The sequence below is a fragment of the Urtica dioica genome, chromosome 8, assembly GCF_054948205.1.
Source record: "Urtica dioica subsp. dioica isolate 48M chromosome 8, U.dioica_male_clone48M_v1_H2, whole genome shotgun sequence".
Lineage (NCBI taxonomy): Eukaryota > Viridiplantae > Streptophyta > Magnoliopsida > Rosales > Urticaceae > Urtica > Urtica dioica.
The window spans coordinates 40,297,817-40,312,111 of record NC_142763.1 but is presented as its reverse complement, the minus strand read 5'-3'; the positions used below and the strand labels follow the sequence as shown (position 1 = coordinate 40,312,111).

At 36.6% G+C, this 14,295-nt stretch overlaps 1 protein-coding gene across 1 annotated transcript; it reads right to left on the bottom strand.

Annotated features, from left to right (window-relative positions):
- Window positions 1-9,087: 9,087 nt before the first annotated feature.
- Window positions 9,088-13,975, bottom strand: LOC149389796 (uncharacterized). The gene is made up of 3 exons (XM_089622723.1): window positions 11,293-13,975; window positions 11,025-11,201; window positions 9,088-9,643 (listed from the first exon to the last, which is right to left on the bottom strand). The coding sequence occupies exons 1-3, from the start codon at window positions 13,973-13,975 to the stop codon at window positions 9,444-9,446; spliced, it is 3,060 nt and encodes a 1,019-aa protein (XP_089478849.1). The 3' UTR covers window positions 9,088-9,443.
- Window positions 13,976-14,295: the final 320 nt, after the last annotated feature.

The window sequence follows — 14,295 nt, the reverse complement described above, 5'->3', positions numbered from 1 at the left end:
AACCACTGATTGTTCTTGAGTCCAGTTTCCTTTCATGCGGATTATAAATTCTTACTTCCGCTGGGCAACCAAAAACATGTAGGTGCCATAAACTAGGTTTTCTTCCCATTCACAATTCAAAAGATGTCTTAGGAACTGTCTTACTGGGAACCCTATTCAATAAATATACAACGGTCTTTAAAGCATGCATCCACAAAGATTTGGGTAAAGAAGAATTGTTTGACATACTCCTAACCATATCTATTAAAGTACGATTACGCCTTTCTGGTACACCATTTTGTTATGGTGTTCTTGGCATGGTGTATTGAGCACAGATGCCACGGCTTTCTATTAGCAAATGGACCAGGGCGCTATCCATCTTCATCATATCTTCCATAGTATTCACCACTTCTTTCTCCACCAAGTGATGGAACGTCAAAAGGCCCACAAATGTCGGTATGTATAATTTCAAGGAGCTGTGAGCTTCTTGTGGCTGATTTCTTAAGCGTGTGTCTTGTGTACTTTCCCTTAATACACCTTTCTTTCGAAGCATGCCTTACGTTTCATGCAATCTTTCTGCCAATGTCCAATCTTTTTACAGAACAGGCACGCATCATTGGTTAGTTCCTTCTTGTGGATTTGGATAGATGACTCATTAAGCTTTGATAGTCCGTACTTGCGCTTTTCTGTCTTCCATGGCTTCTTTCTAGCTCCTTTGTGACCAACAAGATTGGCAGAATGATTTTATGATTTCTTAAGTCTCGCTTCCTCTTGAATGAGCATACTTTGTGATTTATGCACATTCCATTTATCCTTCAAAGTGTTATAATGCACGTGAAATGTGCCATACTCATGAGGCAAGGAATTGAGGATGAACGTTACTAAGAAATTTTTGTTCACTTGCATTTCCATGGTCTTCTGTCTTGCCGCAATGTTCTTCATTTCGAAAACATGCTCATGCATGGTACGAGAACCATCAAACTTCACGGTGGTTAACTTACCCATTAGTGCCACAACACGTGACTTATTAACCGAGTCGGACTGAGAGTTTTCTTCCACAAACTTCATAAATTCCTTAACATTTTCATTTTTCTTAAATGTGGACTTGATGTTGTCTTCTACAGTCATTCACATAAACATTAGGCTCAGTCTGTTAGATCTTTGCCAAGCTTTATGGAAAGATCTTTGATCAGCGCTGCTAGTATTAGTAAGAGCAGCAGGTTCCTCACCTAAGAGTCCCAAATTAAGATCCAGAACACCTAGGTGAAATTGAACTTGCTCAGATCATTAAGAGAAATTAAGACCATTGAACTTAATAACAGACATGGCTTGCGAATGAAGAGAAACAGGAAAAGAGGCTACAAAAATAAATAATATATGCTCACACATTAATGCTTTGAGTAATAAACATAATCCATAATACAGATTCAGAATACGTGAAATAAACATAAGGTATACATTGAAGTCACCTTTGGGCAGATCAACAATATATACGATAAGGTAAACATAATTAATGCTAAAATAATTTTTCGCATAATAGGCATTTGACATGCTTCAATTAGATATATTTGCAATCTTTGGATATACTAAACATACCTAACCAAGCATATCAATTTACCACGATAATGTTCATGAATTATAAAACGAATAATCAACCTTTGGGCGATCCGAACGGTTTTATAACCACAAACTTCAATACTCATGCCAAAATTTAAAATATCATAATGTCATTTAACTTTAAAGCATCACATAAACATGTGTAATTGAATTTATTTTATTTGATATCCAAAAGAAACTTTATAATTTGGCCACTTTGGTGACTAACAAATTAATCATGATATAGATATTAAAATAAAATAATTTTATATTCAATATGATATCTATAGATCTTTATAATTTGGTCACTTTGGTGACTAGCAAATATTTCATAATATAGATATCAATAATTAAATAATAGTTTGATAAATTGATGATACTTTCATGTTTCATCACAGAGTTGGAAACATAAAGTTTTAAACATTAAACGTACCAAATTAAAAGGCATGCATATCAGTTCACAATAAGGAGCATAATAAAGAAACTCTTACAATTAAATTGTTTCAATAAATATCGACCATCAAAATTGGAAATTGGCTAGACACATATCATTATTGTGTAAGCCCATTAATGTCTTGATTCTATAACCAATCAAATACAATCTCCAGACTACGAATACGTAAAAACCAATTCATAAACGATTACGTAAGGCAAATCAGTGTCTTTATGTATTATTTATATAAAACTTTTACAGATAAAATAAAATGATATGCATAGGATGACTTTCAATCGGTGGGTTTTGTTTGTATCCACCACCATCAGAACAAAAGCAATAAGAGTTCATGACATATACCGTAAGGAAAAAGAAATATCCAAAGAACATCTGATGGATAAAATATAATATAATATCTTAATATAGGCATAAGGAGAAACTACTTTCATGAACAGAACTTTATGCGATTACATCTATCAGTGGGCATTAGGTAGGACTCAATGACTCTTTATCCCAGTAAATCCCAAAAACGGATACGAAAATAATAATAATGAGAAACCCAGATCCATAAAAAGAAATAAACCATCATATCGCACAGAAATCATAATTTCATAAAACCCAGATTCAATATAAAAAAAAAAATTGAAATAAAACTTTAATATATGTAATCGATCAAATCAAGAACAATCACATGATTCATACAATATATATTTTCATCTTTAAGAGATGGCTATGCATAAAAGCAACAGTGCGTATATCGTACAATGTAAACATAAATTTATCATCACAACACCGATTATAGATGAAGTCGATTATCTTTATTGAAATAAAACCAATCAAATTTCACAGACACAAACAAAATAGCCCAAACCTTCAACATATGCTTTCAACAGAATATGATCATTAAATATATGATGATGACAAACATTGCCGATTTTGAAAATTAAAAGAAACAACTTTCAATTCAGCGATAATAGAAAACACATCAATTAGGCGATACCCAAAAAATACAACAAAATTATTTAATCGCAAAGGCTTAATCAGATATAATCGCAGAATCACAACAACCACCCAGTAGAATTCAAATATATATTTCAGTGGAACAATAATTTCACCGTAATGGAAAAACACTAATTCACAATCAAGATTTTGATACCACATGTAAGCATAATTTAAACGATCCTAATTAGCCAAAATCTTAAAATTAGATGATTTTCACAAGCATTAGAGATCGAGAAAACCTACCTTTATCAATGACGAGAGCGACGACGGCGGTGGCGGAATCACCGGAATTGGTTTCTTTCTCTTGACCTCTTAAATCTTGATAGCTTTCTTTTGATGGCTCAGAAAAACTGCGTAATGGGTTGAGAGAGGACCAATCCCTAGATTAGCTTTATATAGACCCACCATCAGGATATATAGGGAAGTTACCTTTTTATTTATTAACCAATATGATTTGTCTTATTTATTATCAAACCCTAATAGGTAATACACTTGGGCAACATTATTTTCCACATATACAAAGCCCACTAATGGGCTTTAGGAATATTCGATACAACAAACTATTTACAATAAAAATTATTTTTATTTACAATAAAAATAGAAAATTTCGATAAAAAACAATAAAAATATAATTATATTTACTAATTTTTTTTATCCCGGGCCAGTGGTGACACCCACTAGTCCTCATGTGGCTCCGCCTCTACTTGTGCGGTTGAAGCCCTAGGTCATCCACAAGCTAGATTTTCCTTTCCAAGTCAAGCTTGTTCTTAACCTCGAAACTTCTCTCTAGAAGCTTAACTTGCCTCGTGCTCAAATGCCTCTTCTTCACTGCTGGTTCCTCTATCTGATCATCGTTCCCCGATCTCAACTTTCCTTGTCATTGCGGCGTCATTTGGAAGAAGCTCACCATGGATTTTTTTTTGCCTGCGAAAGAAGAAGGAATAAAAAGGAAAATAAAAGTAGAGGTTTGGGTGACTCAAAAGATAGTCTCTGTGTGTGGTAGTTCGTTACCATGGGAAGAGTTTAAGATTAGTACGTGACGATTGTTGAAGTCGGAGAAATTTGAGATCAATTCAGTCACAAAAGATCGATTTATTATTATTTGATGGGCCTTGAATTCACGTCGAAGATACTCAGATTCAAAAGACAAAGAACTAGAAATCCAAAAACACGAACACACGAGAGAAAAAGAGTTTATTGAATGACTTTTTTGTAATACAATAGCTGATTGAGAATAGTAACTAATATGTGAGAATATTAAAAAGTAACGTACATATTCCTTTGTCTACATGCTATATACAGAAAAAGAAATACATTTGAAAATCAAGATCCTATCATCTCGGGGGAGTCGTGGATACAGCCGTTATCCTTCTTTTTCTTCTCCTCGCTCCATGTGTCCCATCTTTTCGCCATCATGGTCGTAGTCCCTGTTTTGACTGAGTTTATTGGCCAACTTTGACTCGGCATTGGTCGTTTATTGTAAATCTATTGCGGGCCTCCTTGTTCGGCCTAAGTTAGATGTATTTCCATAATAGGCCTAATAGAGCCTACTCAGTTAATAAGAACGTATCGTCTGCGAATATCAGGTGCAAGATCGGCGGACATTTTCTTGAGATTCTAATTCATGGAGTCCTTCCTCAGTCTCTACCTTGCATAATAGCCGTGAGAGTACTTCACCGCATAATAGAAACAAATACGATTATATTGGATCTCCTTGCTGAAGTCCTAGTCTTGGTTTAAAGGCCGGTAAAGGAATGCCATTAAGGAGAACCGACATCGACGTCGACGAAAGGCACGCTCGTATGGCTCTCTGAAGTGGTTGCCAATGCCTGCGGCTTCGAGGACCTGGTCAAGAAAAGACCACTCGACTCTATCCACCGACCTGGAGTGAACGCTGATTAAGACAGGCTTATAATGTTGTCGAGTAGCGGCTTTATGCGATTGGCCGTCAATTATGCAATTATCTTGTAACTGAAATTGCATAAACTAATGGGTCAGAATTTTTCGAACTCCATTGGATGTTTCAGACTTCAAGATTAGAGTGACGAAAGTTCTATTGATCTCTTTGACACACTTTCCCTTTCTCAAAGAACTCTTTGGCTGTGTCCACAACTTTCGATCTGACCGTGCTTCAAGATCTCATATAAAAGCTCCCTGGAAAGCCATCCGATCCTGGAGCCTAGTTAGGATTCATTTCCCAAACCACCTTTCGTATCTCCTCGTCTGTCGGAATTCGAATCAGCTCTCTATTATGTTCAAGCGAGATTTTATCCGAATAAAGCTCAACGATATCGTCACCTAGTGATGGGTTAGAAGATGTAAATAAATTCTCAAAGTTAGTCGAGTAATATTTTCCTATCTCCTTTTGATTTTTCAGCCACGTCCCTTCCTAACTTTGATCGCCAAAATATGATTCCTTTTTCTTCGCAGCAACGTCAAGGCGTGGAAAATTTTTTGTATTGCGATCACCATTTTTATACCACTCCTCCCTCGCCTTTTGCTTCCATATCACGTACCCAATCACTTTAACTTTTTAAAATATAAAAAGATTAGTTAGACAAAACCCCCTAAACTTATGCACTATTCACAGCTTGCCCCCGGAATTTTGATTTGTGTCAAAGGTTTACCTTGAATTTCATGTTTGTAACAAATCCAGTACCTCTGTTAAAATTTTAACTGAGAAGTACACGTGTTGCATTGTAAAAGAGAAATTTCATTTTATGGACGTAAAAATTAACAAAATATCGAGACTAGACCTCATATTTTAAAAATTTCTAAAAATGAAATTTTGTCCCAATTTCGGATATAAATGCCCTTCTGAACAAAGAAACTCATTTCACTTTCACTCTGTATCTTCTCAATCCCTCATTTAGTCTTTCACGCTCGATTCCGATAAGATACAACTAAATTTGACGAGATACGATGAGAATCCGACGAGCTATGATGACCTACGATTGCAAAGTTTCACGTGAATTTGATCTTCACCGCTTAAAATGCCCAAAAAGTTTGAATTTTATCTTATCGTATACCATCGTACATTATTATACACTATCGTATATTATCGTACATTATAACGTAATTTGATTTGTATGAATTTTATCGTACATTATAATTACGTTGAGATAGGATACATTATAACGTACGATACACTATCGTACATTATAATTACGATAATATACGATAGTGTACGATACCGTACGATAATGTACAATGATATACGATAAAATTCATACTTTTTGGACATTTTAAGCGGTGTAGGTCAAATTCACGTGAAACTTTGCCATCCTAGATCATCATAGCTCGTCGGATTCCCTCGTATCTTGTCGAATTTAGTTGTATCTCGTCGAAATCGAGTGTGAGAGACTGAGAATGGGATTGAGAAGATATATTGATTTATTTTTTCAAAAGGGCATTTGTGTCCGAAATATGGATAAAAGTCCATTTTTAGATATTTTTTAAATATGAGGTCTAGATTTGATATTTTGTTAATTTTTTAAGTCCATAAAATGAAATTTCACTTGTAAAAAGAAACAATTTGTATCAATTTTATGAAAATTCAAATTTGTCCCCCTTTAATTAGAAAACCATAAAATAAAGATAGAAAATAAATTATTTTTATCTCTCTCTCACTCAGAATTGTTCGTCTTGGTTCCTTAAATTCCATAATTCAAGGAATTTTGGGATTCCCGTCTCAAGCCAGGGTTTCATGTTTCCATTATAATGCAAAACCGAAGCTTTTCTCACCACATTCATGTCAAGACCGTATTCATTACCTATTCTAGAGTTCAATCATAGCCCATATTAAAAAGTGACATGGTAGCGGTACCAATGACATATGGTTCTGACACAGCTTTTGGGAATTTTCCAAGCCAATGCGTCGCTCGAGGATAGGAGCCAATCGAATCTTTTTCCATTTCAGTTCCATTCCTAATAAAAATAGAATGAGCAAAGTATTAGACTCGAACAACCTTTTAAATTCCCAGCATAGTTGCTATCAACATGCTTTGCAGACTTGCCAAGATCCATGGCCTCTTGCTGTGGAATATCAGACCCTCCACTCGGTTACTCTTCATCTAAAACTTTGTCAATATCGTTCCCGCTCAACAACAAAACAATCAAGCCCTAATGTCGAAAAATCACCAGCCTTTCTCCAGTTCAGGCAACCATAATGGTTCGCTCCAATGGCGTCAAGCTCCTTCGATGCCTCGCTCATCGCATGGTGCATGCCTTTGCATGACGAAGACATTGTAGATTACGATTCGATAATGGTGTCTTAAGTCGATTGTAGAACACTCCACTCTGGCTTTCGCAACCAGCCGTGCAGAATTTCGTCAAAGGATTATCACATTATTGGTCATCATTCGATTCAATCTCTTGTTTTTTTGGCTCGAAATTCAATCTCTTATTAAAATATACATATTTTCTGTTCTCTTTGCTATCATTTCCTTATCTAATCAATTTAAAGTTACTGATTTTTCTCTTGTAGTTCATAGAAAGAATTTGTTTTCTTTGAGAGCTCTCAGCTCCAAATTGGGAATAGTGAGGTCGAGAATGAAAGTCCAGATCTACTGTATAACCTGTCTTGTTAGGTGTTGTTCAGAACAACTGCAAGAATAACAAGCAACATATAATAAAAGCAAGTAAATGACACCAAGAGTGGTAACCCAGTTCGGCCTCAAATGCCTACTCTGGGGGGATTTGTATCCCGGTGAAAAGAGTAACTCCACTAGACAATAGAATGAGTACACACTTGAATACAATGGATGATCACCTTCCACTATTCCTAACTCCAATCTATTCTATGGTGTTACTAACCTAGGCTCCCCCAAGATTTGAGCTCCCCTCACTTTTCACTCTTACACTCTCCCAGTGTATCAGTGTATAACAAGAACAACAATAACAACAACAACTGTAAAATGCTAGGTTTGACTTCGCGGAAAAGAATCAAAACCTAGAGAACAAAACCCACACACTTTTCTCTTGAAGAGATGATTTCGGCGTGTAAAGTGTGTTACCCTTTCCTAGGGTATCACATTCTCTTTTATAAGAGACAAGAGAAAAGAATGTCCTATGATCAGACACCAGGACAAATGGCACACATCAGGACGAGGACAGACAAAAAGCTGTCTGCGAGGCCACGTCGTTTTCTGGCATAAAGAGACGAAAGATGTTCTGTGTAATGCTAGAGATAACACTAGGAACAATAGAGTTTCCTGAACTAAAAAACCAACCTCAATGTAGCAACAGAGAAGATCAGTGGAGGAAGGAGAAGATGGAAATTTTACAAATTTACTCTAACATTTTCCTTAAAACAGTTAAAATATTTAACAGAAGGAGTAATTGTGTAAAATTTTAAATGTTTAAGAAGTAAACGTTTGACCCAAATCAAAATTTTGGGGGCAAAGTTGTGAATAGTACAAGAGATTAAGGGAATCTTGGGTAAATAATCCTATAAATAAATCCACTATAAAGTATAAACACTCATAATAGAAACCACCTGAGTAGCCAATACTTTTTATTCGCTATTTTAAATAATTAGGATGGTATAACGCATATGTCAAAGGTGTATTTTCTGAAAAACAAGTGTTTTAGTATTCCTACACTAAAAAATCGCATATTTTAATATTTAACTTTTTTTTAGTGATTTATTTTTCAATTGCGGTGACTCGGTGATACAGGAAAGCAATAGGAATAAAACCTAGAATTTTGATTCGCTCACGAATACCAATCAAGATCCTCCGAAACATGTTGAATCGCTCACGAATATCAGATTTTGGGCATCAAAATCGAAGTTTTACTGAAACTCGAAGTTGGGAACAAAAGTGTTTAATAAATTTGGCCAAAGACTGCATTACATCCGAAAAAAGAGAAACTATAAATACTGAGCGAAAAACCCTAAGAAAAAAACGACAAAAAATGCGAAAAAACGACATAAAAACTTTAAAAGGCCAGAAAGTGCCCGGAACAGTGTTTTTTGGGCCTAAAAGTAGGATCAGGACTGGCTACACTCATCCAAGCGTAGATATCGCCGAGAGCTTCGATTTGATATATTATAAGCCCAATTCCGACTCCCGAGTCAAAAGTTATGGCCCGTTGAAGTTAGGCCCTGCTCGAGCTGCGCGAATGCCTATCCAAACGCTCTAGAAACGTCAGGGCCTGCTCTTCTATGGATCGGGCCTCCTCCTGGGCTTGGGCCGCATCACTTGGAATACAAACATTTACAAAGATCCTTAGGTGGAGATATGTAGTACACTCGCGATTAGGAGAACTTATGAAAATGCACAATACTGGAGTGTTGACCGTTTATCAATATCAAACTTATTAAATCTTTGGAAAGAAAAAACAACTAATCCAAACTTATCAGTCATTGAGCCTCTAGCTACTTTCCATCCATCATTGATCTTTCACATTATAAATGAGGATAGCATTAAAATCACTGACTTTGAAGCATTTTTTTGGCTGCTAATAGTTGTTTGAGAGCTTCATTAATCTTCATCCTCGCTCTTGGAAACTCATCCGAACACATCACACCAATTTTAAGCACCGAAACACAACATTCGCATATCTTCTCCTTTCTTGTTTGTCCTTGTGTGTCGCTGCTTGTTGCCTCATTCTCTTCCACTGGAACAATACCTAGCATGAATAAAATACGATCAAACTAAATTGTTTAACCTATTGGCTATAATATTCGACTGCTTTTACATTAATAGTCAACTAATTATTATTTTTGTATTTTATCATATTTATTTTACAAGATTATATTCACTTCACCTCTCTCTCATTCCTCTTTCTCTGGTATCATTAAACATCTAAAAGAATCGCAACTTATTATTCGGACCACCGTTCTTGACAAACTTGCTATCCACGTGAAATTCTCGACAACAAAATTATTTTGATACCGGCGAAGATCTCATTATCTAGCCAGAGTATATTGTATATACAATATAATGTATCAATGGCGGTTTATAATATATAAACATCGGTTTATATGTATAAGTTCATTATATCACGGAGTTAGTTTATAAATGGTGGTGATAATAGTTGATTAGACATGTCTAGTTTAAATGATGTAAAAGAGGTGATATAAATAAAGCTAACAGCTCATATCTTTAAGTTTATGCAATTTTAACTAGCACAAAATTTAAGGGTAGAATTTGAATCATAAAACTTAATGTTACCCGCCGGCTATTCCTTTAACAGATTTTGAAATTCGATTATTTTTTATAACATTATTACTTACAAATTTGTCATACAACCATATGTAATATTACTTAAAGAGTAAAGCTGAATTGGGAGTTTATAATAAGAAAGATGAAAATAAGAAGAAAAGGCTATATAAGTAAAAATCAAAACTCATCGTTGATTTTAAAAGCTAAAGAGAACAATACATATAATAATGTAATTCTTTAGTATCTTCATATTTTTATTCTTTCAATTTTCTTAGAATGTTCAAGTAATAGAAAAAAATAGAGAAATTGGAGTGCTAAAAGCATACGCACAAGAGATAAAAATAAACCAACGTTGGTTTTTTCGGATTTTCATTTTCAACACCACTTTTAGAGCAATATAGTATACAATATAGTTGAACATTTTCCATCACATTATCATAATTTTTTTTTTTTTAATATTTCTTCAAGATAAGAAATATGTTAGGAATTCTCATTTTCAAAGTTCCGTGTATCAGTCTATATTAATAATCCTAGTTTCTCGTGTGTCCCTTGAATTTTATGTGAATTGATCCATGAAATTTAAAAATCTGGCACCTATGGTCTTGTGACAAATCAGAAAATGATCACTAAATTAACTGTATTTAGGTTCTAGCAACGAACTTTTTGGTCAGACATATGAGCTTTTAAAAATGATTATGCAATGTTAGTTTTATTTTATTTTCGGTAACATACTATTTGCTGCACACTGGAGGTTCCGTAAAGCATTTGATAAAATTTTGTGAAAGGGCAACGGGTGCCAAAATTTTAAAGTTTGAGTCACGCATGAAAATAAGGAAAAATAATACCTTGGTCAATTATATGTGTTACTCTTCCAGGCAGAGCTGTATTGACAAATTGATTCAAGTTCAATCCGTTTCCGAAATCATCAGAAGTTGGCCTTTTTCCGGTGAATATCTCGAGCAACAATATTCCGAAGCTATAGATATCTCCTTCCTTTGAAACTTTGCTTCCCATCCCATATTCTATCACGTGTGAAACACAATCTTAATATATATTGTAAATTCCATTTTTTAAGCTCCCCAAAATAAACAAGAGGAAAGAAAGTAAAATTACCTGGAGCAGCGTATCCAATTGTTCCTTTCAATCCGCTAGAGCTTGATTGATTATTATTATTGGAAATCTCCGGATTTTCGTCTGGGATAACCCTCGACAAACCGAAATCTCCCACCCGAGCTCTGCTTTCTTGATCAAGTAGAATATTACTTGGCTTTATGTCGCAATGCACTATCGGGGTTTCGACATTGTTGTGAAGATAATCGACTGCAGATGCCACGTCGATCACAATGTCTAATCGCTTAGACAAATCCAAGTAAGGATTCGACTCGTCATTGTGTCGGCCATGATGCAACAAGTTGTCCAAATTTCCATTAGGCATGAGCTCATAAACGAGGGCTTTGAACTCATTACCTTGGTAGTCGATGCTCGAGCAAGCCGTGATTATTTTCACAAGATTCCGGTGCCTAATGCCTTTAAGGGTTTCGCATTCAGAAGCGAAACTCTTGGATTCTCCTCTCTTGTTGAGGTTGAAGACCTTAATAGCCACGGCCATTTGATTGGCCTCCAAAACACCTTTGTACACCAAGCCGATGCTTCCTTCTCCTATTAAATTCTCGGGAGCAAATCCGTCGGTTGCTTTCAGAAGGTCTCCGTATGAAACGCTAGTTAGGGGATTGATAGAAGAAGTTTCTACATCTTTAATTATTCTTTTCTTGAACCACCAACTGAACGCGAGAAACACCATCAAAGATACTGCTAAGATCCCAAATATTATGGAGATTATAAACTTGCTTTTATGGTTACGAAACAAGCTATGTTTTCCTGATTTCCTCTCCACGCACGCTTGTAATTGGAGCTGAGCTATACCTCCACAAAGCCTGAGATTCCCTGTGACCGAGACAGCACTAGCGTTACTTAAAACGCCTCCAATTGGTACCTCTCCCTCTAGATCGTTGAAAGAGAGGTTTAGTTTCTCCAAAAAGACCAATTTAGCAATGTCTTTTGGGATTTCTCCGGACAAATTGTTTTGCGAAAGATCTATTTCTTCGATGACTCTCAAGGAACTCAAAGACTCTGGAATCTTTCCTTCCAAGTTGTTGTGGTCCATGTAGAGTTCTCGCAGCATCGTGGCATCCCCGAGCCTCTGTGGAATCACGCCTGAGAGCTGGTTGTGAGACACATCAAGAACATCAAGAGTCTTCAAATTACCGATATCCGAGGGTAAAGATCCGGAAAAATTGTTTCTTGAGAGGTCCAACAATATGGACATGTATGGAAAGTCGCTAATAAAATGAGGAATAGTTCCATCGAGGGTGTTGCTCGAGAGTGATAAGTACTCTAAATTATTACAGCTCCTTAAACTCGAAGGTATGATTCCTCGTAGGTTGTTCCCTTTTAGCGCAATTATGAGCAACGAGGTCGAATTCCCAAGCGTGGAAGGGATTTCCCCCGAGAGCCGATTAAAGCTCAACGACAATGCTTCTAACTTCTTAAGCTTGCCAAAAGTTGTGGGGATATTTCCGCTTAAAAGATTATTTTTCGCGATTAATGTATGGAGGTTTATCAAGTTTCCAATGCCGCTTGGAATTTCTCCAGAAACTAGGTTTCCGCTCATATCTAGGGTTTCAAAGTTCTTTGAGAAGTTAGCAATGGAAGTGGGAAATTTTCCTCCAAAGTTACTATTAATGAAAATGAGGTTATTCCTCAGATTCGTGCAATTCGCCAGAGAGGTAAAGAAGTCTAGATCTTTTTCCATCCCGAATCCTAGATTCGTGCTTTGCATTAACACCGTTCCGAGTTTGGGGAGATTTCCAAATATATTAGGAACCCCGCCAGAAAAGTTATTATCGGAGATTTGGAACGAAAAAAGATTGGAAGCGTTGGCAAAGGAAACAGGAATTGGACCAGTGAAATGGTTTTCAAACACGTTGAACCACTCAATGTTGGGAAGAGCCGATACGCCTATATCCTCCGGGATTCGGCCCTCGTGCATATTGCTTCCTATGAAAAAGTGTGCGAGTTTCGTGAGATTGTAAATAGATCGCGGGATTATACCAGAAAGCCAGTTGCTGGAAGTTTGAAGCGCGAACAAGGACTTTAATCGCCCGAGAGAATCCGGCAAATTTCCCTCCAGATTGTTGGTGGCCAAGTCGAGGACTCTAAGAAACGTCAAGTTCCCGAGCTCCGGCGGGATGTTTCCGCTCAGGTTGTTCTCCGCCACGCTGATGTATTCCAGCCTCGGCAACGACCCAAGCTCCGGAGGGATTTCACCGCTCAAGTTGTTGCTTCTCAAATAAATGACTCTCAATTCAGAAGATAACGACAAATTGCGCGGGATTTCTCCAACGAGCGAGTTGTTCCCCAGGATGAGCTCTCGCAGCCGGAATAACTGCGCGGTCTCCCGCGGGATTTCTCCGTCCAGATTGTTGTTGGAGAGATCGATAATTCTAACGAAACTGAGGTTTGAGATCCAGGGAGATATTTGACCTTTCAGGTGCAGCGAATTCAAATGTAGCCGAGTCACTCGTTGGTGCTTTCGGCCGCACGTAACCCCCTCCCATTGGCAGAAGTGGACGGAGTCGTTCCATGAGCTTGTGATCTGAAACGGATCATTTCTGATCCGTGCCTTGATCGCCAGCAAGGCAAGCCTGTCCGTCTCGTTCCCGAGCTTGTTTTGGGCCGCAGCGACTACAAAAAGAGCAACCACAAAAACACTTGGGCACAAAATATTGAAGCCCATTGTTTTGTTTTGTTTTTTTGTTTTTTGTTTTTTTTTTTTGGCGTGGTAAGAGATAGTTAGAACTTACAAGTTGTTTATGATCATACTTATGAGAGCTCACTTCGCACTATTAATAGTTGACAATTGTAGAATTAATTAGTCTTTATTGTATAGCTTTTTTTTTTGTCAATCAGTTGAATGTTAGGTTTGGCACATTTTTTTATTAAAGCTCAACAGATTTACTAGAGAGAGAGTTGTGTAAACATGTTGAGGTTAGAGTAATTACTGTGAGCATGAATTAGAGAAATCATTTGTGCTTCTTTTGGGAGTTCTGTATCGAC